The sequence below is a fragment of the Thamnophis sirtalis genome, unplaced genomic scaffold (genome assembly GCF_051295495.1).
Source record: "Thamnophis sirtalis isolate CommonGarterSnake01/CBP01778 unplaced genomic scaffold, rThaSir2_p1.2 scaffold_13, whole genome shotgun sequence".
Lineage (NCBI taxonomy): Eukaryota > Metazoa > Chordata > Lepidosauria > Squamata > Natricidae > Thamnophis > Thamnophis sirtalis.
Genome location: NW_028261393.1, coordinates 47,195,685 through 47,219,504, shown reverse-complemented (window position 1 = coordinate 47,219,504; position 23,820 = coordinate 47,195,685). Strand labels below are relative to the sequence as shown.

The following is a 23,820-nucleotide window of genomic DNA, read 5'->3' as shown; positions in this document are numbered from 1 at the left end:
AGGGATTAAAGCATGATAATTTTGGCCCTTTACTCAACTGACCACACGGCATCTGAGAACTCAACCAAACCTGGATTCAAAACACAGCCTAGAGAGTTCCCCCTGCATGGCCCCATGCGAGTCTGACAACCAAACAGAATATATTTCTTACACTGGAACAGGAAACAGAGAGGTGGGACTGAACAGGTTATAAAAAGCCTAGCAAGCCCCTCCCTCAGCCCCTTGTCTTCTTCTCCACCAACATTGAACCATGTGATCACCTTTTCTGTTCAGGGCTCAAGCCATGTGGTCCTGTCCAACAATAAACAATCCTTCCAAGCAGCCTCCATGTCTCCAGTGTCTTTTTCCCCACTTGGAGCTGAACCCAGAAGGACATTTCTTTCATCACTAGTTATAAAGGAATGTGTATATATATAAAAAGGGAAGAAAAAAAATAACCTGTATGTACATATGAGGTACACTGATACTGAAGGGTTGTAAAGATGAAAATTGTGATATAAAACGAAGATAATTGCTCAATAAAAATCATTAAAAACACACTATGGTTTTCTCACTCTCCTGCCAATTTATCAGCACTTGCCAACCCCTCGCGAAATGTCTGAGGTGCAGTATTTTAGTTGAAGAGCAGAAGAAAAGCATTTTCTCTCTTCTATCAAAACAGAAAATATTTGTGGCTCTGGGTTGACCTTCCATCACGCAGCCAGGTAACAGCAGTGTTAGAGAAGGACAGCAAATTCTTAAATCAAAATATCCTTAGAATTCTTAATAAAATATTAATCTCCTCTCTGTAGGAGAAGGAAAAAGGCTTCAAAAATTACAAAGATATTTTTTTATCCAAAACATATCTTCTGTGTTGACTAAACACATCAGTTCTTCATTGTTTAGGGTAGAGATGTGCTGCTTGTTTTTATTTCTACTTTATGTATTTACCCACTCTCAAAAAGGGGGGAAGCCAAGGCAAATTCATGGATCCGTTTTCCACCATTTTAAAATTAAGTATATAATGAATACATAATACAGTAATACATTTAGTGTGTTTAGTGATGTCCTGCTGACATATTCAAATTTACAATCTGATCATTTGGAGCTCCTTAAGATGACGGGGACATGGTGGCTCAGTAGCAAAGATACTGAGCTTGTCTGGCAGAAAGTTCAGCGGTTTGAATCCCTAGCGCCATGTAATGGAGTGAGCTCCCATTACTTGTCCCAGCTTCTGCCAAACTAGCAGTTCGGAAGCATATAAAAATGCGAGTAGAAAAATAGGAACCACCTTTGGTGGGAAGGTAACAGCCTTCCCTGTGCCTTCGGTGTTTAGTCATTCCGGCCACATGACCACAGAGACATCTTCAGACAGCGCTGGCTCTTTGGCTTTGAAACGGAGATGAGCACCGCCCCCTAGAGTTGGGAACGACTGGCACATATGTGCAAGGGAAACCTTTACCTTAAGACTCATGACAGGCCCTTGGGGGGTTAAACTCAGCCTGAGGCTCATGCACTTTTACTCTGACGCCCCACTGGCAATTCACATCTAGCATATTTCCTCTGCTCAGCTATTTATGTATCGCCAAGGCAGACCAGCTCATGACACTTTAGTAGCAGAGAAAGCAAACGTATTACAGAGGCCACATTCATTGATCAATAAACAATAACCCTCACCATTGTCATCCCCATAGCAAGAGTAATTGAAAGCCTTAAAATGTTCTGCTTAACTACCTACAATACGACAAGGATGCCAAGGTGAATAACAACCAAACCACTTGGGGGAAACTCTTCTGCAAGGTGAGAGCTCCCTCCATTATTGGCAAGCTCCTACCTCACCTAACTTTTGCATCTACACTTGGGAGAAAGGTCCAGAAGAAGTGAATTTCAGATAGAGGCAGCCTTGAAGAAATCTGGGATCAAAGGGGCTACATCAATCACAATCAGCACTTTGAAATGCGCCTGGAAGCCAATGCCATGCTCACCATGCTGAGTTGGTTCTCCCCTCCCAGCAGGTGGGCAGCTGCATTTTATACCGATTGGCAGCTTTCGACTAAGGTTCGAAAGCATGTGCATCTAAAATGTGTTCAGTAGCCTAGCTAGTGGTGATAAGGGCCTAAGTCACGCTCCCTGGGACCTTTGGCTCCCGATAAGGCTGCAAACGGCACAATCTTCCCTTATCAGGGGGGAAAAATAAATCAGCTACTGCTGGAAACAAAAACAGCAGGTTATGTACATTTTGCACCACTGCCTGTAGAATAAATGCCTGAAAGGAAAAAAATAAAGTAGGAAAGGTTCCGTTAAACATGAGAGGGGGGAGAGAATATAAGCTGGCAGGTACACCCCCACACAGGAGAAGCCTCTTAGACTTGTGGGTGCATGTGCGCGCGAGAAAATGACTGAATGAATCAATGTGATGTGAGAGGACCAGTGGTGGGAATTTAATAATTTAACAACCGGTTCGCCCAGGGTCAGGTTGCCTGTTGTGGGAGGTGTGGCCCATCCCCGTCCTCCAGCTCTGACGCACATGCACAACGAGCCTCCCGCAACGGCCAACCTGACCCTGGACAAACCAGTTGTTAAATTACACCCCCTCCCCTCCCGCTATCAAGATGGATCCTGGGCTGCAATGGAGGAATGGGAAACAGAGCTGTTGTGGTGATGAAGAAAAGACACGCAGGCAGGAAGAAGGTTGTGAAGGCACTCTCAACAGCTTGTGAGAGCTCTCCTTTTATTGTCATAAAAACAGTTTACGTGACAGAGACTGGCAGAAGCTAATTGATCAAAGTTTACTTATGCTGATTGGATTAGCTAGACAAAAATCCAAGCTATGTCTGAGTAAGTTAATAGACAACCAGATGTTGTTGCGAGCGATGGAATATGCCTATGTGCCAGATGTTGTCTCATCTTTGTTAAGGATCAGGTTAATAATTGTGCTGAGTTGCATTACTCAGGCTCACACTAATTAAGGAAGGATTATTGTGTTGATATTTGCATTCTCAACGTGGTTTGCCAGCCATTGAGAAAGGCAAACATCTCCACACAGAGCGGTCGACCCGAGGGAAGGAGGAACAGGGAGAAGAAAGAGGCAAAGCGGTCTTATTCCTTCGCGTCAGCTGCTCCGTTGCTTGTTTCTCCATTGCAGCACAGCGCCCAGGATGCACTTGGATAGCGGGATGTGGGCGTAATTTAACAACCAGCTTGCGTGAACCGATATGAACTGGCTGAATCCCACCACTGGAGAAGGAGATGAACCAATGTTTCTGCTTTGCTCCAGTCAAGCTCAGGGGTGCATATTCTGATCGCTTAGCTAAGAGAATTTAGCCCGTGTCTTGAAAAGACTGCTCAACCCTTGCCAAACACTTATACTACAACAAAGCAAAGGTAAAGGTGTAACTGTGGGTTTTACTTCACTAGTCGTAGCAGACTTTGGAAGGCGGTGCTCACATCTCGCTCTTCAAATCAGGAATCCGTGTTGCTTAATGACGTTTCTGCAGTCATGTGGCCGGCAGGGCATCCTGCTGCAGGGCAAAACATAGGGCACAACACAGAACGCTGTTGCCTTTCCATGGAAGTTGTACCCATTTACCTACTTGCATTTACATGGCGTTTGATCTGCTAGGTTGGCAGCAGGAGAGGCAAGGGACGGAGGGCTCACCCCATCCCACGGGCAGTAGGACTCAAACTGCCAGAGCACAGACCTTCTCCGGCACCTTTTCTTCAGTTGCTGTACCGCAACTTAAAGGAGGATAAATGCAAAAGTGCAAGCAGCAGAAATGGGAAGCTGAAGACACGGTAACAGTTCAAAAGTGGATTTATTAAAGCCTAGATGCTGAAGTGGGGGAATGCTGATACTGCTGCTTTGCATCTGGAATTCAGGCCTTTACTGCAACCGGGAGGCACCACCGCTCCAAAGAGCACACCAGAGTTTCCTCCTGCATTTTTAAATTTTAACGTTGCGCTGTCCCCCCCTGCCTATTTCACAGAGCCAATGTTCTGACCACAAAGTCTAGAGCAAGCCCTTTCTCGCGTCTGCAAGGAGAGAACAGAGCAGTTTGAGTTAATAACGATTTGATGATTTCTCCCAGGGAGGCCTGTCTCTATTTTCTGAGCGATCACGTGATCGGCTTCCCGATGAGCAGTGTCTATCTTTGATGGTCTCTGTTTTCTTGTGCTTCTCCTCACCGAGGGGCGTTCTGCGCTCGTATCTGTCCCTTTCCGAGCCTCTTTCTCGAGATCGCTCTGCCCCGCTCTCGTATTTGAGCTCTTCTCCTTGTGGCATCCTACTCTGGGGGCGGAACCCAGATGTGCTGCCCCGAGTTTCCTGGTTTGTCCTAGCATAGCGTTCATAATCTGGGTCCTCTTTTTCCACTTTTATCTTGGATTTGGGAGGAAACACATCTGTAGCAGGTTCCTCTTTCAAGTGTTTCCGATGCTCTCGCTTTTCTTTCTTCTTCTTCTTTTTCTTTTTTTCTGCAAGTACAAGAAATGTAATCAAAAGGATTTCCGCAAATCTCTCCTTCAGATGCTTTTCTAAGATCCTTTATATATTTCCTGGTATTCCATCTTTCCAGAAACTCTTTCCCAGCTTTCAAGTTTCAACTTTCTTTCAAAATGATTTGAGAGGGAATGCTCTTCAAACCGTCTTGTCCCAATCTACTGACCATTTTTTAATTTAATTTTGTATTTCTCCTGTTTACCCTGAAATGTTGGCTTGTTAACGCTAATATCTACTGTACCTCTAACAGAAAGAACTGGCACTTTCTATTTCATTTTTGCTCATTTTCAACAACTTTAAAAAAAGTTGTGTGAATTTTAGTTCCCCAAATTTTAGCTGGGAAAGTTAAAGTTGCTCAGAATGAGAAACAATGCCCGATTTTATGTCGCAACAAATCCTTAAAAATAGGGAATCAGACTTTTCTCCTTCATCCCAAGATTTTTTTTTGGTTCTCTAAAAGCCTACAGTTAATTACGGCTGAAACACCACAGATATATTGATGCAGGTATAATCCACCCTAATCAGATATAATTCAAAAGCCAGAAAACTAATAGGATTCTGGATTTCCAGGTCATTCTTCACTGAAATGCTGCACATATTGTGTATTCCTTTATCTCAAAGCTTCCAACAGCTTTAAAGTTGAGATTTGCACGCGGCATAGAACCACGCAACAGCCTACTTCAAATAAGGCACATTGTAGCACAGCATGTTGTGTGAAGAGTGGTGACTTAATCAAATGTGATTAAACAAATTATGAGTTTTCCAGGTTGTATAATTCTGGCTACAGAAAGGGGGGAAAAGACTTCTCACCTTTCTTGTGCTTTTTTACTTCCACTTCATCATCTTCGGAGGGTTCAGCTGAACTTGGGGGAGGGGTTTTAATACCGCATCCTTTCTCACGGAGAGCCTTTGTAATCTCATCCGTATCCTCATAATCTTTGGGGGGGCGGTAGTTGGCCACGTGGTCCACCCGGATTGTCCTTCCTTTTATCTGGAAACATAAAATTACAAACATCATGAAACTATTAATCCCCCCCCCCCCCCCAAGAAGCTATATAAGCAGGTAACCATCAAATATAAGCAATTTAAGATTTTGGCTTAAGATACAGTGAAGCCTGAGATAATCTTTGGATTATTATGAAAGCAGCTTTATTTTTTGCTGATATGAAAAGAGGATTTTCTGCCTGCTGCTCCCTTCCTGCTACGTCCAGGAAGCCCTGCATAAATTCACTGCATCCTTTCATAAGAGGTCTTGGTGTTTCTAAATATATATATTGTGTGTGTTCTGACCCAGCCTTAGCAGAAACAAGAATCAGACTCCTTGTCCTGAAAAACCCCTCTTTATTTATCTCCTGTGAATTAATGACATTCACACACCGAAAAGTCCAGGCAATAGTCCTTCAAATAGTTCACTGCAGTAACAGACCTTATCAGTTCCTTGTGACAATTGCCAGGCCGAGATGAGCCAAATCTTCAGAAATCCGAACTGTTGTCTCCTACAACCACTACTCTCCTTTCCTTCTATTTATTCCCCAGCCAGGGAGCGGGCCATTCACCGTCCATGTGTGCCTTGCTTCCCGAGTGGACTCCTAGTCCTCAGTTGTTCTCCTCTTCTAACAGCTTTGTGCATATGCACATCTGGAACAGGCCCCAGCTGTTCTTCCTCCCCACTTATCTCAGCCTCCAAAGGCAGCTGCCTCTCTGGTGGCTGGGAAATGTCGGACAGCCCTGGCTCTATCTCTGCATCCGATGCAGAGCATCCATCAGAACCTTCCCCAGACTCCAGAACTGGCTCAAGTTCCTCCCCAACCTCCTCATCATCCGAGTCTGCTGTCAGCTTTGCTGTCAGCTGGTGGGCCGCAACAGTGTGAAACTGTATCACAGCCCAATCTGAGAAGCAAAATACCCAGAGGATTTCCAATGACTAAACTAACCTTTATCCCATTAAGGTTATCAACTGCAAGAATAGTGCTTCGCTGATCCTCGTAGCAAATGAAGCAGAAACCTTTGGATTTCCCCGTCTTTTTATCACGTACCAGGTTGATGTTCACAATTTCTCCATACCTGAAGAGAAAAAAAAGGAAGTTGACAATATTTAGTCTTGGGTCTAAAGAACAAAAAATTGAAATGGCAGAAGCGCGAGATGATTTTTGAGAAAATGCAAGTGTTGATGTAGGTCTTAAAGGCTGTAGCCCCGTTCCATACACTGAGACTAAGAGCTATTTTACTAGATTACATCTCATCCAGCATTTTGAATCAACTAGGTAACCTCTAAGCATTCATAAGGCCCCCAGAAGCAATGTAAGAATATTATTTTCTAAACTTCTGCTTTAACAAATAATCTCAGGAAAAAACCTGCTCTGGAATAGATGCTATTCCAATACGTCTGGGTTTTCTCCAACGACAAACAAGATTATTATTATTTTCATATTTGTTTCAGCTCAACTGATGCTTTTAGTTAAAACTAAAGGCATCAGTTTAGCTAAATAAAATAAATTTTATTGCTCAGAGCTTTTTTTTAAAAAATGGTGTCCATGTGGATTTTCCCAAGAGAGAATTCCACATTTACACTGTAAAGCCTATAATAGCACAGCACCTCCCTGGCAAGAGCTGGCAAAATCATTGGCCAAGACTACACTGCACTATTTTGAAGCAAGCACTATTCAGTTCAATAGCAGCTGCTTCTAAATAGATGTATGGGATTTCACTGTAAACTTTTAAAGCTAATTTCACCAGTTACCCTTTTATTCCTCTTCACTGTTGTTACTTGCATTATATTTTGGTTTTAATTGAAAAGCAATGTTAAAGCAATCTCAAACAAACAAACACCTTCTCATTTTCTGAAGTTAAGTTTTCCTTGTTCTCACTTACTGTGAAAATACACAGATAATGTCCCCTTCGGTCAGCTCATATGGCAATCCCCCTAAGAAGAAGAAAAGAACGGAAGTGATTATTAACCGTTTAGCCTTTTTCCTGTATGACTAATTATAGTTTACAATGCTGCAGGGGCTTGATATGGGAAGATGCTTCCAGGCACAACCACGCACCCACAAACACCCAGGCGCTGTCGCTATACTCTGCGTGCCAGGAGACCTTATCCTGCACTCCCAGCTCTGCTTCACGCTCATTCAGTTTGTTGATCAGCTTCACTTTGGTTAATGGGCTGGAGAAGGAAAAAAGAACAAAAAAACATGTCTTAACCTACAGTTCACAATTCCTTTTAAATTCCTTCCACAATTTCTTCCTGCCTTCCAGAAATTCCTGCCTTCCCCAAAAATTACTTATATTGACTCATTTCATTCCAAGTTCATCCCAGAGATCAGTGTTACCATACACACATTTTATCCCTCCACCACTGCCCACACCACACCAGGCCAACTGAAAGAGGGGCCTGAATGGACAGACATATTGGACCCTGGGCATTTTCTATCCCACTGATAGTCCCAAAGATGCTTTTTTAGGAGGCAACTGGACTTTCATGTTTCCTCCCCCCTTTGGGGACTTTTCGCTTCGCCTCCAAGAAGCTTCTTTAACTCTGATAGGATGGTGGGGAATGTTAGGATTTATACTCCTTGCAGACATCTGGTCATTTGCATCCTTTTAGAGGGTTGTTGAGGCCACTTGGAGGTTTCTCTGTGTCCTCAGGGTCACCTGAGTGGTGCTCCTGGTTCCTGTAGTCTGCAATTTTTTTTTCTGGAAATCCATCCCTACTCCCAGACTATTCCAAGGGTGTTCCACCCCAAATTGCATAGATAAAAGTCTGTAGAGATTCTCAGTCATCCAGGTCATGGCTGTCCCAAAGGTGCTTTTTCAGGAGGCAACTGGACTTTCTTTTCTTTCTTTTCAAAATCCAGTTACCTCCTGAAAAGGCACCTTTGGGACAGCCATGACCTGGATGACTGAGAAGCTCTACAGACTTTTAGCCCACTGATACTATAGTTGCCTCTGTCCTATATACACATATATGATGTACTCATCCTAGTAGCTTAAAGATTAGCCTTAACTGGAGCAAAAAAAAAAGGCAATTCTTATTGCCCCTTGCCCGAGCAGGGGGTTGGACTAGAAGACCTCCAAGGTCCCTTCCAACTCTGTTATTCTATTATTTGCTAGATGAAAACGCACTCTGTGTATGCCCAGAAGCACTCTTCCGCATTAGTATTGCGTCGATTCCACACTATAGTCACCACAGAGTTCCGAAGTTGAAAACTTATCCCCCAAAAAGCCCTGCTCCCACTTTTTCCTTTTCCATAAAAATATTTACTATTATTTTTTGTTATTATCCAACTGCCACTTACTTCATCCCGAAAGCGTCCTCTTGGATTTGCACATGCGTCCTACAGGCCGCTGTACTGCGCAAGCGTGAGCCCGCCTCTTCCTCTCTCCAATAGGCTGAACCTCCTGGACTGTAATGAATGAATTTTCCCTTCCTTCCGTTTCATCTCCTACTCTCTCTCCCCCTTCGGAGTTCAGCAGGAAACCATAGAGGTAGAAATTGTAGAAGAACACAAAGCTTACATTCCGCGCAGAAGGAAAGATCGACCTTCTGATGTCGCCGATCTAGCACCTCGCTTCTCGATGGTTAAAATTCTGCAGTTTGCCTTTGAAACTTCAAACGAGTTTCATTTGCGTTCGAAATGCTCCTAAAATCACTTCTTGTGGCTCTAATTGCACATCATGTGTGCATATGAATTCCTTGCCTGCCATTCTTAAAATTCTTCCTGAACCATTTGAATGTGGCCACTAGCCCTGATAATTTTCAAATAGTTATTATAGTTATGATCAATGGAATCTAAGAAGATAACCAGACATTGGCATAAAAAAGCACGGGAAAGTTCCAAAAAAATCTCAGAAAAACTGCTTACCTAAACGGACCAGCTGTGACAGCTGAGTTGGCCAATAAAAAAAATTAAACTACAGTATATCAGACCTACTGGTGTATTAGTAAAGACAGAATGGGTCTGGATGGCTTGAATAGCTTAATAAGCAATGCATATAAGAAAGATGAGTGTGATTAGGAATTAGATTAGGAATGTGATTAGGAAAATATTAGAATATGCAGAAATGAACAGATTAACATTGGCAATGAAAGAGAAAGAACATTGATTATGCTATAAGGGAAGCATCTTATCAATGGTTAGAGAGTAAATATAAACATTAGAAGTGAAATTAGCTGTGTTAAAAATGTATTAGAGTTAATATAAGTAAAAGTGCTAAATAAATTAAGAAGAGGATTGTTATAGCAGTGAAGGAATAATAATAGTAGAATAGATAGGATCACTGAATAGAAAAATAATGAGTATGATTGTACAATTTAATTATTTTATTGCCCAAAATATTTGTGCCCAAACGACACACTCTTAATGGACTGTTTGTACTTTGTATTAAGATAAAATAAAATAAAAATTATACAAAAAAATCCCCAAAGATGGGTGAAGGTCTTAGTTCTCCTGATACTCTAAGGACATCTTATGTTTCCATTGCAGAGAATACAAAATTTCTCCTACAAATTACTCTTGGTAAACCAATAAAGCAAGCTTTGATAAGCATTTTTAGACCCATCACCTTAACCATCATGATTAAAAAAGAGACAGAATGATGAATTGTTAAGGCCTATAAACACACATAGCCTGATGCCCTCCAGATATGGGTAGCCAGGAATCTAAGAATGTATCTTACATGGGGATAACCCTATAAACGTCTGCTGAAGAGACTTCTAATCTATGAATGAGAATATATTTTTCAAATGTTAAAAAAGATGCCACAAGAATCGGGCCCGTTCAGACCTCTTGTTGAAGAGTCTGATGTAAGGAGGAGCGCAAAGACGCACAATTTAGCTCTGTTTTACCCTGTAGACGTGCTTTTTGCCCGTCACATGCTTGTGTGAGAACTTTTGCAAGATTCTTTGTAAGCAAAACAAGTAATTGGACTTCAGCCTTCAGCCAGACAGGAAAATGTGCCTTAAATTGTCCTTGCTGTCTGGATTCATAGGCCATGATGTGATTTTTCTTCATTGATAAGCTACATCTTGTCCAATTGAATAAACTAACAATAGGATTTAGCATCTAGTGTGAACGGGTCATTGTCAGGTGAATCCAGCCAGGGAAATTCAGCAGCCCAGACAGCATATAATTGATGATCCTTAAGTTATGAGTGCTCACTTAGCAACCCTTTAAAGTTACAATGGACCCCCCAAAATAAGACATACAACCCAGTTACGATGTCCGTGCCACCCAGAGGTGATATTCAGTGGGTTCTGACCAGTTCTGAAGAACCAGTAAATACCAACTCTGACTGGCCCCGTCCCCATCTATTCTCTGCCTCCCGAGTCCCAGCTGATCGGGAGAGAATGGGATTTTATAGTATCCTTCCCCTGCCATGCCCACCAATCCACACCCACCAATCAACACCCACCAAGCCACAGCCACAGAACTGGTAGTAAAAAAAATTGAATCCCACCCCTGGTGAAACCTCCATCCCCCTGTGATAGCATTTGGGACTCTCAACTGCTGACACATATGTACGGTCATATACAGCATCCTATTAGTTCTGTGAACATAATTTACAGTTTTGTTGGAAACTGGTGTTTACTTAGAGTTTCCAGCAAAAACTGCCCCATAGCGAACAATTTTAGCAATAGCCATAGCACTTAGAATAATATATCACTTCATAAATGCTTTACAGCCTTTCCAAAACAGAGTCAGCCTATTGCCCTTCAACAATTTGGGTCCTCATTTTACTGACCTGGGAAAAATGGAAAGCTGAGTCAACCTTGAGCCGATCATGATCGAATTCCTGCCAGCAGGCAGAGTTAGCTTGCAGTACTGCATTCTAACCACTGCATCACCGCGGCTCTCTTTAATTAAAGGATTTTACACTTATGACTGCCACGTTTGCTTAACGATTGCCACAGCAAGGTCATAAAATTGGCCATGGTCCTGTACTGACCCACTTTATGATTGTCACAAGCTATGACTGAAAGTATGACAACCCAACAAAGGATAATATTTGTAGCTCAGGATTGACAAGAGAGGTCCTTGATGCGCTCTGAACTTGATTGTTTTCTTGAAGACGTTTCATTACCCAACTAGGTAACATCATCAGTTGTAGAAGGGAGTGTGGTTTGTGGAATGGAGCAGAAGGGAGGGGGGGAAAGGAAGAGGGTCCTGAGTGCTCTCTGAGCTTGGTTTTTTTCTTGAAGACATTTCATTACCCAATTAGGTAACATCATCAGTGCTAGAAGGGAGTGTGGTTTATGGAATGGGGGAGAAGGGAGGAGGAGGAGAAGGAAGAGGAGGAGGAGGAGGAAGAGGGTCTTGGGTGTTCTCTAAGCTTGATTGTTTTCTTGAAGACGTTTCATTACCCAACTAGGTAACATCATCAGTGCTAGAAGGGAGTGTGGTTTGTGGAATGGAGAAGGGAGGAAGAGAAGGAAGAGGGGGAGGCGGAGGGTTTTGGGTGTTCTCTAAGCTTGGTTGTTTTCTTGAAGACGTTTCATTACCCAACCAGGTAACATCATCAGTTGTAGAAGGGAGTGTGGTTTGTGGAATGGAGCAGAAGGAGTGGGGGGAAAGGAAGAGGGTCCTGAGTGCTCTCTGAGCTTGGTTTTTTTCTTGAAGACGTTTCATTACCCAACTAGGTAACATCATCAGTGCTAGAAAAGAGTGTGGTTTATGGAATGGAGGAGGAGGAGAAGGAAGAGGAGAAGGAGGAAGAGGGTCTTGGGTGTTCTCTAAGCTTGGTTGTTTTCTTACAGACGTTTCATTCCCCAAACTACCGTTAGGCAACATCATCAATGTTGATGATGTTACCTTTTGATAGTTTGGGCGCTGATGACGTTACCTAATTAGGGTAATGAAATGTCCGCAGAAAAACAGCCAAGCTCAGAGAGCACCCAGGACCCCTCAATTACAGTCAACGGGTTTCAGTGGAGGGCAGAGAAAAAGCTACACCGAAACCAAGTGTGATCCATACAAATGTTTATTATTAATTTAACATGGAATTCACTGGAAACGAGCAACGTTGATTCAGTTTATCGAGGCACACAAAACCGCCTGCCCAACCCTCCCAGCTCAACAGTCAAGACTGCCCCTTCAGCAAGGGCAGGCGTTCCTACTGCCCGAGGCCGGCGCCAGCTCAATTTTCTGTCCCTTCCCTTGCCTTTCCATGTCCCGATAGAGTAGAGACTTATGGGCCTTCAGCCGGCAGGCCAGACACATAAAAATAGACTCCACATTCTGACTCTCTTTCGGGTCCTTGGCGGAGGTTTCAAACAAAAGCATATTGTGGGCATCGGCAAATTTCAGGGCCATGCTGGACGGGACTTGGATTTGTTCCCGCAAGTCACACTTGTTTCCCACAAGAACTTTGGGGACGAGAGCCGGGACGGCGTGGCCGTTGCACTCCTCGATCCAGTTCTTCAGGTTGAGGAAGGAGGCCATTTTGGTGACGTCGTAGACAAAAACCACCGCGTGGACGTTGCGGTAGTAATGCTCCACCATGCTCTTCCGGAACCTCTCTTGGCCTGCTGTGTCCCACACCTGGACCTGGAAAAGAAGAGCACAACACTTGGGAAACCTACAGATACGGGGTTCCTGCCACTTCCAGTTTGAAGCCATGGATCTTTTCCTCTGTTGCGGGAACCCATCGCTCTTTTAAATTTTCCCCTCGCTATGTCCCAAAGATGCTTCCCCCCCCCCTCAAGAGGCCCCTGGACTTCCTTTGTTTTTCTTTTTTTTTTATTAAATTTTTTAATGAGTTTTACAATTATATACTTTCCCCTTCCCTCCCTCCCCCCCCCCATCCCACAGACCCCCCCCCTCAACCTCCCAGAGCAAATACAGGGTATAAACATTTAGCAACCATACACTAAAATAAACTACATTATGATGCAGTAGTTTTGTCTATAATTAGTGACTGGATTAATTTAACAGATGATAGAATACTTAATATTGAAGGGTATGATTTGGTATATGGCTGGCATGCTTCGTGACCCGTCAAAACCGCGGACGACAAAAGCGCGCTCGACGAAAGCGCGTACCTGACGTCATCAGCAGCGCGACGAAAAAAATAAAAAAATAAATTAAATTAAAATTAAAATAAAATTAAAGCAAGCTGATTCACATAAAGGTAAGGGTTAGGTTTAGGGTTAGGGTTAGGTTAAGGGTTAGGTTTAGGTTTAGGGTTACGTTAAGCGTTAGGGTTAGGTTTAGCGTTAAGGGTTAGCATTAGGTTTAGCGTTAGGTTAAGGGTTAAGTTTAGGGTTAGGTTTAGGGTTAGGTTAAGGGTTAGGTTTAGGGTTAGGTTTGGGGGGGGTTAGGGTAAGGTTTTCGCTTTAATTTTAAATTTTCCGCTCACAGCGCGATGTTTTCGTCGCGTTGTGATGACGTCACGTACGCGCTTTCGTCGAGCGCGATTTTGTCGTCCGCGGTTTTGTGGTGGAACCGGCATGCTTATTTGCTATACAACAAAAAGGTGGATAAGAATTTTAAAAATCATATTTTAAGGAATGCTCTACTGCGGGTTTGGAAAAAATATCAATACAAATTAAATGATAAGATACCTATGTGGACTATTCCTAGACATGCAATAGAAAATATGAATATAGTACAAAAACAGGATGTAACTACTTATAGACAGCTTCTTACTGTAGAAAGAGGTGTACTACAACTGAAACCCTTGGATGTACTAAAAAAGGAAAAAGTAATTCAAACATGGTTTCAATACGGGCAGTTTCAGGCTAGATGGAAAATAGATCAAAAAATTGGCTTTATGCAAGTCGAGGATAATTTACTTAAACAAATTAGAGATCAAAGTCCAACGCATATAAAGAGATTATATAATGTACTAATAGAAATTGACTTGGAAACAGAACTAGTTAAGGACTGCATGATTACCGGTAAATGGGCTCAAAATGTTGAAGAACCAATAATGCTGGATACATGGGAAAAGATGGGTGAGAAATGTAAAGTTTACACAGCCCCAAAACTTGAGAGAAAAATTTTATAAGATGTTTTATAGATGGCATTTAGATCCTTAAAAAATGGCTTCTATGTATCCGAAGTTACAACCTAAATGCTGGAGATGTGAGTGTATGGATGCTACATATTTTCATATATGGTGGACTTGCAAAAAGGTTAAAGCATTTTGGATTAAAATATGGTGGATTATGCAAAATGTTCTTTAAAAAAAGATTAAGTTTACCCCTCAGTTATTTTTGTTAGGCATAATTACTGATTGTACAGTTGTAGAGACTAATCTGATATTGCATTTAATAACTGCAGCTAGATTGTTGGTGGCGCAATACTGGAAGAAGGAAGATTTGCCTACTATTCAAGAATGGACATTGAAAGTAACAAACCTAGCCGAGATGGCCAAAATATCTGCATATCTTAAGGACCATTCAAACGAGAGATACAAACTGGAGTGGAAAAGATGGATTGATTATACTCAAAACAAATATGGGACTAAGAAATTCCAGATAGTTTAGGATTAGAGATCAGGAATTATAAATTATCTAGAGTTAGTCCAGCAAGGAGGAGCTAGAGTTCAATGGAAATACGTTGTTCACCATCTTTTTTTTTTCTTAAACTGTATCTTAGATTCTTTTTGCTAAAGATTTATACCCTGTATTGGTTCTGGGAAGTCGGGGGGAGGGGGAAGGTTGGGGGGGCGGTTGGGCAGGGAGTGGGAACTAAACACTTTTTTCCCCCAAGAATGATTAATAAAAAGATTTATAAAAAAAATAAACTAACTAACTTTAGTATCGACCCTCGCTTGTACTTTAAGTCCCCTTTTGTAAAGCCAACTTTAGATAAGTTGTGACATTCCTTGTCCATCCAGACAGAAACCCAATATTTTTACTGTTGCCTTTGTTATATTTGTGTTTTTTATTTGTGCTGATAAATAAATAAAGGAAGACTAGTATAGATCTATTTCAAGCTATTTAGCTCTCATCAGCTAGCCATATCCTTACTGGGATTCGAACCTGTGCTCTATTGCCTCCCAGGCAGGGAGTTAACCATTTGAGCTACAGAGAACGACTCCTTTTATCAGCCAGCCAGGGTGGGAGGTATATACTTAAAGTCACAACCCCTGGTATGCCCAAGTGTGGGAGGAAGGTCAAATAAATAAATCCGTTATTTATTTATCAGCACAAATAAAAAACACAAATATAACAAAGGCAACAGTAAAAATATTGGGTTTCTGTCTGGATGGACTCTTGTGACGAGCCTAATGACAGAGAGTGGAAGTGTGACCTTCCTCCCACACTTGGGCATACCAGGGGTTGTGACTTTAAGTATATACCTCCCACCCTGGCTGGCTGATAAAAGGAGTCGTTCTCTGTAGCTCAAATGGTTAACTCCCTGCCTGGGAGGCAATAGAGCACAGGTTCGAATCCCAGTAAGGATATGGCTAGCTGATGAGAGCTAAATAGCTTGAAATAGATCTATACTAGTCTTCCTTTATTTATTTATCAGCACAAATAAAAAACACAAATATAACAAAGGCAACAGTAAAAATATTGGGTTTCTGTCTGGATGGACTCTTGTGACGAGCCTAATGACAGAGAGTGGAAGTGTGACCTTCCTCCCACACTTGGGCATACCAGGGGTTGTGACTTTAAGTTCCTGGCATCAGGAATCCACGTTATATATATATATATAACGTGGATTCCTGATGCCAGGCAGATAGTGATGTTGCTGGCCCTTGGATTTACAGATAAGTCCAGTGGTGGGATTCAGCCAGTTTGCACCACTTCGGGAGAACCGGTTGTTAATTTTCCGAGCAGTTTGGTGAACTGGTTGTTGGGAGAAATCATCAGGGCAGAGAACCAGTTGTTAAATTATTTGAATCCCACCACTGGATAGGTCCCCGACACATGACCACAATCGAAACCAGAATTTCCATTTGCTAAGCAAGCAGGTTGTTAAGTGAGTCGCAGATAATTTTAGGACCCTCCCCCCCATTTTTTGCCACGTTTGCTAAGCAAATCACTATGATGGTTGTTGTGGCCCATCAGGTGCCGTTGGAGCTGCCACCACACTCCGACAGCGAGGGGCCCTCTGAGTCGGCTCTGGAGGAGGTGGAGGACCCTGGACAGGGTTCCGACTCCGAGCAGGGCGCAGAGAGGCTGGTTGACCACCAGGAGGCACCTGAGCCTTGGACCAGTGGGGAGGAGACAAGGGAGAGTGAGCCGGAGGCCAGTAATGAGTTGTTCCTGGATGCACACCATCGAAGAGCTATTAGGCGTCAGGAACAATTACGCAATTACAGGAGGTGATTGTACTTAGCTGGTGGTCATTAGGCACCTCTCCAGACTATAAAAAGCTACTTGTGCACACAGCCCCCTTTGCAGAAATCAACGCAGGATTGAATGTCGGAGGACATTACTGTGGGCTTGGCAGGCTGGATTACTGCCAAGCCTTATCTGTGTTTATTGCTGCCTGAGTTTGTCTGAGTTGCTGCCAAGGTCCTTATCTGTTTGTTCTGCTTGGCTTTCAGCCACCGAGGTTTTGGTGTCTTGCTATTAAAGTACATTCCAGTTAAGCTTGTCTCGGCATTTGTTACTGGACGGAGGAGGGGGGTCAAACAGATGGTTAAGTGGTCATTAAGAGGATCTGGATTTCCCATTGACTCTATTTGTAAGAAGTCAACTGGGAAGTGCTACCCATGGCAATCCTGTGAATTGGGAACTCTAAATACAGACCAGTTGCCGAGTACTTGAATGTTGATCACGTGCCCATTTGACGGGCATAAGTGCGAGGATTGACCGTACTCACTTTTCTCAGTGCTGTTATAATTTCGAATGGTCACGAAATGAATGGCTGTAACCCAAGAATTATCTACCTACTGATCAATGGTGGGTTGCCAATTTTTTTACTACTGGTTCGGGCATGAACCGGGAGCAACTCACCTCTACTACTTCTTGCAAGTATCATGCAAATGTTTTCCCTCCTAAAATAAATAAATAAAATAAATAAAACTAGGAGTTTTATTCTCCTAACGACCCTGCTTTGGCTGAGGGAGGCTCACCCTCACTCCAGGACCTCCACAGCAGAGTTGCACATGGAGATTTGCACACTCTGGAGACAGCATTGATCTCATCCTCATTACTCAGCACAGGATGATAGACCCCCCTGTCTGGCTCAGCAAATAGAGACTGCCTGCCACTCCCCTCATCTCCTTCCCTTCCCCAGCCAGGGCTCTTTTGCACAAGCTAGCCTTTGTATCCTGGTCTCAGAAGCTCCTCGGGGCTACAAAGCTATCTTTTGTCCCCAGAGGGTGTGTGAGATTGCACTGACACATAGAGCAAAACAGGGTGATAAAATAGTTTAGGCGGTGAGATAATTTCAGGTGAGGGGCAGGGACGGGAGCCTCTCTGGACCATCAAACAAAGGAACAGTAAACATCCTGGAAGGGATTCAGCGGAGAGAAAATATTCAGCCTTTTGCATTTTTCTTCTTCTTGACTTCTTATATTTTTCTTAGTTTGCATTGCTCGTTTCTCTTTGCATTTTTGAGCTGTAATAAAATTATTATTAATATTTTTTGAAAAAGACTCAGCCTTACGCCTGCTCCTTAAGGCCTGTTCCTATCTCCTGAAGATCCTTTGATCCTCTCTTTCCTTAAAAGACATTTTAAAATAATCTTGCCTCAGGGCTACAAGTGGATGGTGGATGCAGACCATCAAATACTTCTCTCTCCAAAATTCTCATTTTGCAAAAGGAATAGGAAAAAAAAAATCAAAGGCAAAGAAATATTTCTCTCTCTCTCTTTCTCTCTCTGATGATTGGGATGGTTCCTGGATACTCAAAAGGTTAAAAGCAGCAATGCTTCATAGAGCCTCCCACTCCTGCAGGAAAACTCTGAGGTCATCTTGCTCTCATCCACATCTGGGCAACACACAGAGAAAAAGGAACAAAACAGAAATAGAATGGGTTTCCACACATGCTAGAGTAGGCTAAGATTTCAGTTTGCAAATTCTACATATCATGGATGGACCTGGGGTGGCCCGCCAGCAGCCAGCAGAGCTGGCAGCAGATTCGGACAGTGAGGAGGTTGGGGAGGAACATGGGCCAGTCCTGGAGGCTGGGGAAGGCTCTGATGAGGGTTTTGTGTCGGAGGCAGAGAAAGGGCCAGAGCCGTATGCCAGTTATCAGCTGCCTTCAGAGTCAGACATCAGTGAGGCAGATGAACAGCTGGAGCCTGTTCCCAGTGTGCATATGCGCAGAGTTGCCACGTGAAGGGAAGAGCTAAGGAACAAGAGTCAACTTGGGAGTAAGGCCACAGGTGGACAATGAATGGCCCCTCCCATAGAGAATAAAAGAGGAGCGAAAGGGGAATGGAGTTTGCAGGAGACAATTAGTTTGCTTAATTGGTTCATGACTGCCCAAAACTCCTTGCCAAGTTTTGCAGATCTCGGCCTGGCGGCTCTCCAAGCCAGATAAGGTCTGTGACCATAAATCCTCCTTTGAAAGATTTTGCTGGCTGTGAATGAGCAGAATTCACAGCAAATTAATAAAAGGGGTTTAGGTGGGACAAGGGGTTTGCTTCATGCTCTTGGGAAACCTCGGTCAGAATAGGACCCTAACCTCTTCCTCAATATGATCTGTGAACCATGCCTTCTGACCAAACCAGAACACAGTGGATTTGCTTAAGTGCTTCTATAACCCAAGTTTAAAAATACACAACTACAGCTTTTGAGTGACATTTGGGTCTCATAGTACAAATAGGAATTAAAAGTGGGCGAGCAGCTAGCAAAAAGTTCCTTAATTTTTGATTTTCCATATGACAACTGAAGCGAGATTGTTAGATGTTCAGAAGTGGAAAGGTTTGACACTACCCACAATGGAGGAATGGTTGAGGGAAATGAAGGAACTTGCAGAAATGGCTATCTTTGATTAGAGAAAAGAAAATATCCATGTTTATAACTGACTGGAAACCCTGTATGGACAAAATGGATCTAATAGTTGTGTTTTCGATGTTCGGGGGAGGGGGGGAAATGGGATGATAGAAAAAGTTAGCTTTTTTGGTAATCATATAGTAAGAGATAGTTTTGTATTTGCTGCAAAGGAATTTGGATGTTTCTATTTCTTTTTATGTTTTATTTCTGCGGGTTTTTAAAAAAATTCTCTCTCTTTGTTCTCCTTATTCGTATCAGTTTCTGTTCGATTAATGTTCTCTTTTTTAAAAAAAATAACAATTTTTTTAAAAAGTAGGAGCTACAGATTATTGCTACTTCTGAAACAATGGAAGAATACAGAATCTGTGTTTCTTCCAGGATTCAGGGCAATTCAAAAACCCGAATCCTTCTGCAATTGTTCCAATAAAAGTATCTTTCTAACTTTTCCAGACTCCTATTTATCCATCTACCCACTTTTATTAGCACTAGACTTCTGATGGCTACCCAGGATAAAACAGATAGCTTCAAAGGGGTTACAGTTTACAGATGACAACCTCTCTAATGTGTAAAGGGAAAGAAAAAAGAAGCTTTCCTAGGCATCTCATCCTGTTTTCTTCCACGGAAAAAATAACAGAAGGATGCTCAGTGGTACCTGTGTTAAAACAGATGGATTTGTAATCTTGGTATCCTCACATCTCCCTTTTTGCCAATATCCCCCGCCCACACTTTTTAATCAGATTTTTGCCAATGGGATAAATAAAGCCCTCATCATGAGGGCATCCAAACATTACCAAACCAGTTCATCCATGCATCATCATCTGATCTGGGCAAAACAGCAATCTATGTTGAATGAAGCATGACAGCTTAAATATTGATTTCTCTCAAAGGGAATTTTGGAGATCTGTGCTCAGCTCACCCAACACTGAACAACGATACACAAACAAAGAAACAAACCTATTTTAATGTCCTCGTTCTATCCATTGTCCGCCCACTGCAAGATCAGAGATTTTCCAAATATTTCCTTCTATGATCGGGGCTTTGATGAGGGGAAGGGGCTTGGGTTGGTAAATGAAATTGTGGGTGAGGTCTTTGGACACGTATATCTCCAGAAAGGTCAACCAAGGCAAACAGGCCACGATCGATACCCCAGATTAACACCAATCACATCTGCCAACCCACATTGGACCAGCATGCCAGATTATAGCCTAATTCCTTCAACAGGTCAATACAACCTCAAAAATTTTAAATATACATTATAGTAGAAAACAAAGAGCCAGTTAGGTGTAGAGGTTAAGGCATCAGGCTCGAAGCTGGGAGACTGGGAGTTCTAATCCCACTTTAGGCACAAAACCAGCTGGGTGATCTTCGGCCAGTCACTTTCTCTTAGCCCTAGGAAGGAAGCAAGGGCAAACCACTTTCTAAAAACCCTTACCAAGAAAACTGCAGAGATCAATCCAGTCGATTGGTCATGATGGATGACAAAATATATACATGTATATAATATACACCGTGTTTCCCCGAAATAACTCCCAAAATAAGCACTTGGCCTTATTTTCAGGGAGGTCTTATTATTTTTGAGGTGCAGGAAGCCCCTTAACCATGACCCGCGACCCACAGATCAGCTGATCCAGACAGGGCTGGAAGTTATGTTTTTGGCGTACTCTTGCCAGCCCTAGCCGCCACTCAGAGAAGGGGCGCGGTAGCTAGGATTTGCGGGAGCGGCCTCCACAAGGCCGTTCCGCATGGATGGCAGGTTCATGTGGGGCATGTTCCTGCCCCCTTCCCCCCCCCCCGGAAGTGGCAAGGACCATCTGCGCATGCGTTTAAATATTTTAACGGAGGGATTGTTTTGGGGGGAGGGCTTATTTGAGCGCATTCGCTCAAAAGCCCGATTGGGCTTATTATCCAGGGAAGTCTTATTTTTGAGGAAACAGGGTGCATTAACATTATATGCAAATATATAATGCCCATAAAATATACACACAAAACACACACACACAGATTGATTGATTTGTCTCAGTGGAAAATGGCAATTTGGATCCCTTGGCAACTGGGGGTGGGTGCAACGGTTCCAAAAATATTAAACTGGAGAAGCCATTGTTATGAGGGCCAAACCTGGAAAATCAAATCTGAATGTCCTAATTAGTCACGCCATTCAGATGACTTCAGGCCAGTGGTTTTCACACTCCCCCTTCCCACTTGACAGGGCTGTGGGGAGGAAATGGCGCAGGGTGAAGAGAAGACATCAATGATTTAAATGAAACAAAAAAAAGAGGCATTGCATTAGCCACACATTGCATTAGAAGGATTCATTAGGGTTCGCCGAACAATTGGCGGCTTTATGCGAGATCCTGATTCCGAAAACCGGTGTGAATAGTGCTTTAAGTTGCTAGTCTCAATTCAACTCCAAGCTCAACAGGTAAAACTTCGGGCTAGTCACTTTCCCAAGGTTGACCTACCTCACAAGGTTCTTGGGGAGGGGGAGGGGGGTTAACAGGAGCATTCCTGAAACAAAGCATCTAGCTCTAAGCTAGGTACAAACACATATACCAATGAACTCAGAAACTATGTAAACAGTAAATAGTAACCGAGTCAGAAGGGACCTTGGAGGTCATCTAGTCCAACCCCCTGCTCACGCAGGAGAAATGGGATTCTAGGGATTCAAACCGTGGCCACGTTCACACAGCAGGTAGTTCAAACCCCAGCCAGGGCATGGACCAAACTGTCTCCTTACCTGATCCTTCCTGGAGAACTTCCAGCCCTTTTAGAGAATGAGATCAGGAGCTCTCCCCTCCTCTGTTTTGCATTCCCTGGAGATTAACCAGAGCTGGAAGGGACCTTGGAGGTCTTCTAGTCCAGCCCCCCCTCCCCTGCTTCAAGGAGGAGAAGAACCTATACCATCTCAGTAACTGTCCTTAAAAAACCTCCAGTGATGGGGTGCCCACAGTTTCTGGTGGCTGGCTGTTCCCCTGGTTCATTGTTCTCCCTGTTAGGAAGTTTCTCCTCCTCCTTCCAGGTTGATTCTCTCCTTGATCCGTTTCCATCCATTGTTTCTCCTCCTGCCTTCCGGTATTTTGGATAGAGAATAATTTGACCACCACCCCCTCCTCTTCTTTGGGGGCAGCAGCCCCTCCAAGAATACAGAAATACTGCAACCTAGCTGCATCCCCACGACCCCTCTCTAAACCCCAAATCCAGGGGCCGCCTTTCTGGCTTATAAGGCAATCAGGGTTTATGGACTATCCAGAGATGATGTCACGGGAAGAAGGCTTCAGTAGGATGGATGGACGGATGGATGGATGGAAGAAGAGAAAGAAGAAGAAGCCACGGCTTCCCGAGCCTCAAGCCTTCCCGGACCAGCGGTGATGCTGGCTGCCGAAGGATGGAAGAAGGGAGGAGGGAGGGTCGCCAAGAAACCGGGTACCCAGCATCTCTCCTCCGCCCCCCCCCCCCACACGAAGGATGCTCCCGCGGGCCCGGTCCCCGCCTTACCTTGATGTGTTCCCCGGCGATCTCCACCGCCTTCTCCCTGAAATCCACGCCGATGGTGGCCTCGGTGCTGGCGGGGAAGGTGCCGCCGCAGAAGCGGACGGTCAGGCAGGTCTTGCCCACGTTGGAGTCCCCGATGACGATGATCTTAAAGATGCGCGCCTGCACCGACTGCTCCAGCGAGGCTTCCAGCTCCATCCCGGCGGGTGGAGAGGGCGAGGGAGGACTGGAGCCGATGGGCGGGCTCAGCAGCGCCGCTGCACCGGCAGAGCCAGCTTGAGGGACGAGGGGCGGCCGAGCCTCAGCCGCCCGAGCAGCCTCGCTTCGCCGCCGGCCGGGAGCCGCCCCTGGGGCCGCTCGGCCATTGGCTGTCGGGCGCCAGCCGGCTTCCAGCGCCCAGCCCGGCGAAAGGCGGAGCTACAGCCCGCAGCTGGAGACCGACACGCTTGGCCCGGAGGGCGGCGGTCCTCTCCTCTCCTCTCTCCCCTCCGTCAGCAATCGGCTCGCGAAGGCTGGATGAGCCGCAGAAGGGAGGCAGGGCGCTGCACAAGCCCCCGCTTAATTCTCTCTCGATGGGCGGTGGGCTGGGCTGGACACCCGCCCCAACAGTGCTTAATGCTTATAGAGTTGGGAGGGACCTTGTAAGGCCATCTAGCCCAACCCCCACCCCAAGCAGGAGACCTCCGACGTACACCATTTCTGGCAAATGGCAGTCCAGATGCTTACAGATTAACAGAGTTGGGAGGGACCTTGTAAGGTCATCTAGCCCAACCCGCACCCCAAGCAGGAGGCCTCCCACCTACACCATTTCTGGCAAATGACAGTCCAGATGCTTGCAGATTAACAGAGTTGGAAGGGACCTTGTAAGGTCATCTATCCCAACCCCTACCCCAAGCAGGAGACCCCCACCTACACCACCTACACCATTTCTGGCAAACGACAGATGCTTACAG

General features: G+C 44.1%; 2 protein-coding genes across 2 annotated transcripts; both read right to left on the bottom strand.

Moving 5' to 3' along the window:
• Nucleotides 1–2,666: 2,666 nt before the first annotated feature.
• On the bottom strand, nt 2,667–8,927 carry RBMX2 (RNA binding motif protein X-linked 2). Its single transcript, XM_087727281.1, has 6 exons — nt 8,773–8,927; nt 7,525–7,640; nt 7,349–7,400; nt 6,412–6,541; nt 5,288–5,468; nt 2,667–4,452 (listed from the first exon to the last, which is right to left on the bottom strand). The coding sequence occupies exons 1-6, from the start codon at nt 8,775–8,777 to the stop codon at nt 4,040–4,042; spliced, it is 897 nt and encodes a 298-aa protein (XP_087583407.1). The 5' UTR covers nt 8,778–8,927; the 3' UTR covers nt 2,667–4,039.
• Nucleotides 8,928–12,442: 3,515 nt separating this feature from the next.
• Nucleotides 12,443–23,120, bottom strand: RAB33A (RAB33A, member RAS oncogene family). Its single transcript, XM_087727483.1, has 2 exons — nt 22,871–23,120; nt 12,443–13,020 (listed from the first exon to the last, which is right to left on the bottom strand). Exons 1-2 carry the CDS (start codon nt 23,063–23,065, stop codon nt 12,568–12,570), a joined length of 648 nt encoding a protein of 215 aa, XP_087583609.1. The 5' UTR covers nt 23,066–23,120; the 3' UTR covers nt 12,443–12,567.
• Nucleotides 23,121–23,820: the final 700 nt, after the last annotated feature.

Coding starts and splice junctions, on each gene's coding strand:
- RBMX2 (XM_087727281.1), bottom strand. Junction 7,401..7,524: donor CAGCGCCTGGGTGTTTGTGG/GTGCGTGGTTGT, acceptor TCTTCTTCTTAG/GGGGATTGCCATATGAGCTG. Junction 4,453..5,287: donor AGTAAAAAAGCACAAGAAAG/GTGAGAAGTCTT, acceptor TTGTACTTGCAG/AAAAAAAGAAAAAGAAGAAG.
- RAB33A (XM_087727483.1), bottom strand. CDS start 23,065: ATGGAGCTGGAAGCCTCGCTGGAGCAGTCGGTGCAGGCGCGCATCTTT. Junction 13,021..22,870: donor TCGCCGGGGAACACATCAAG/GTAAGGCGGGGA, acceptor CTTCTTTTCCAG/GTCCAGGTGTGGGACACAGC.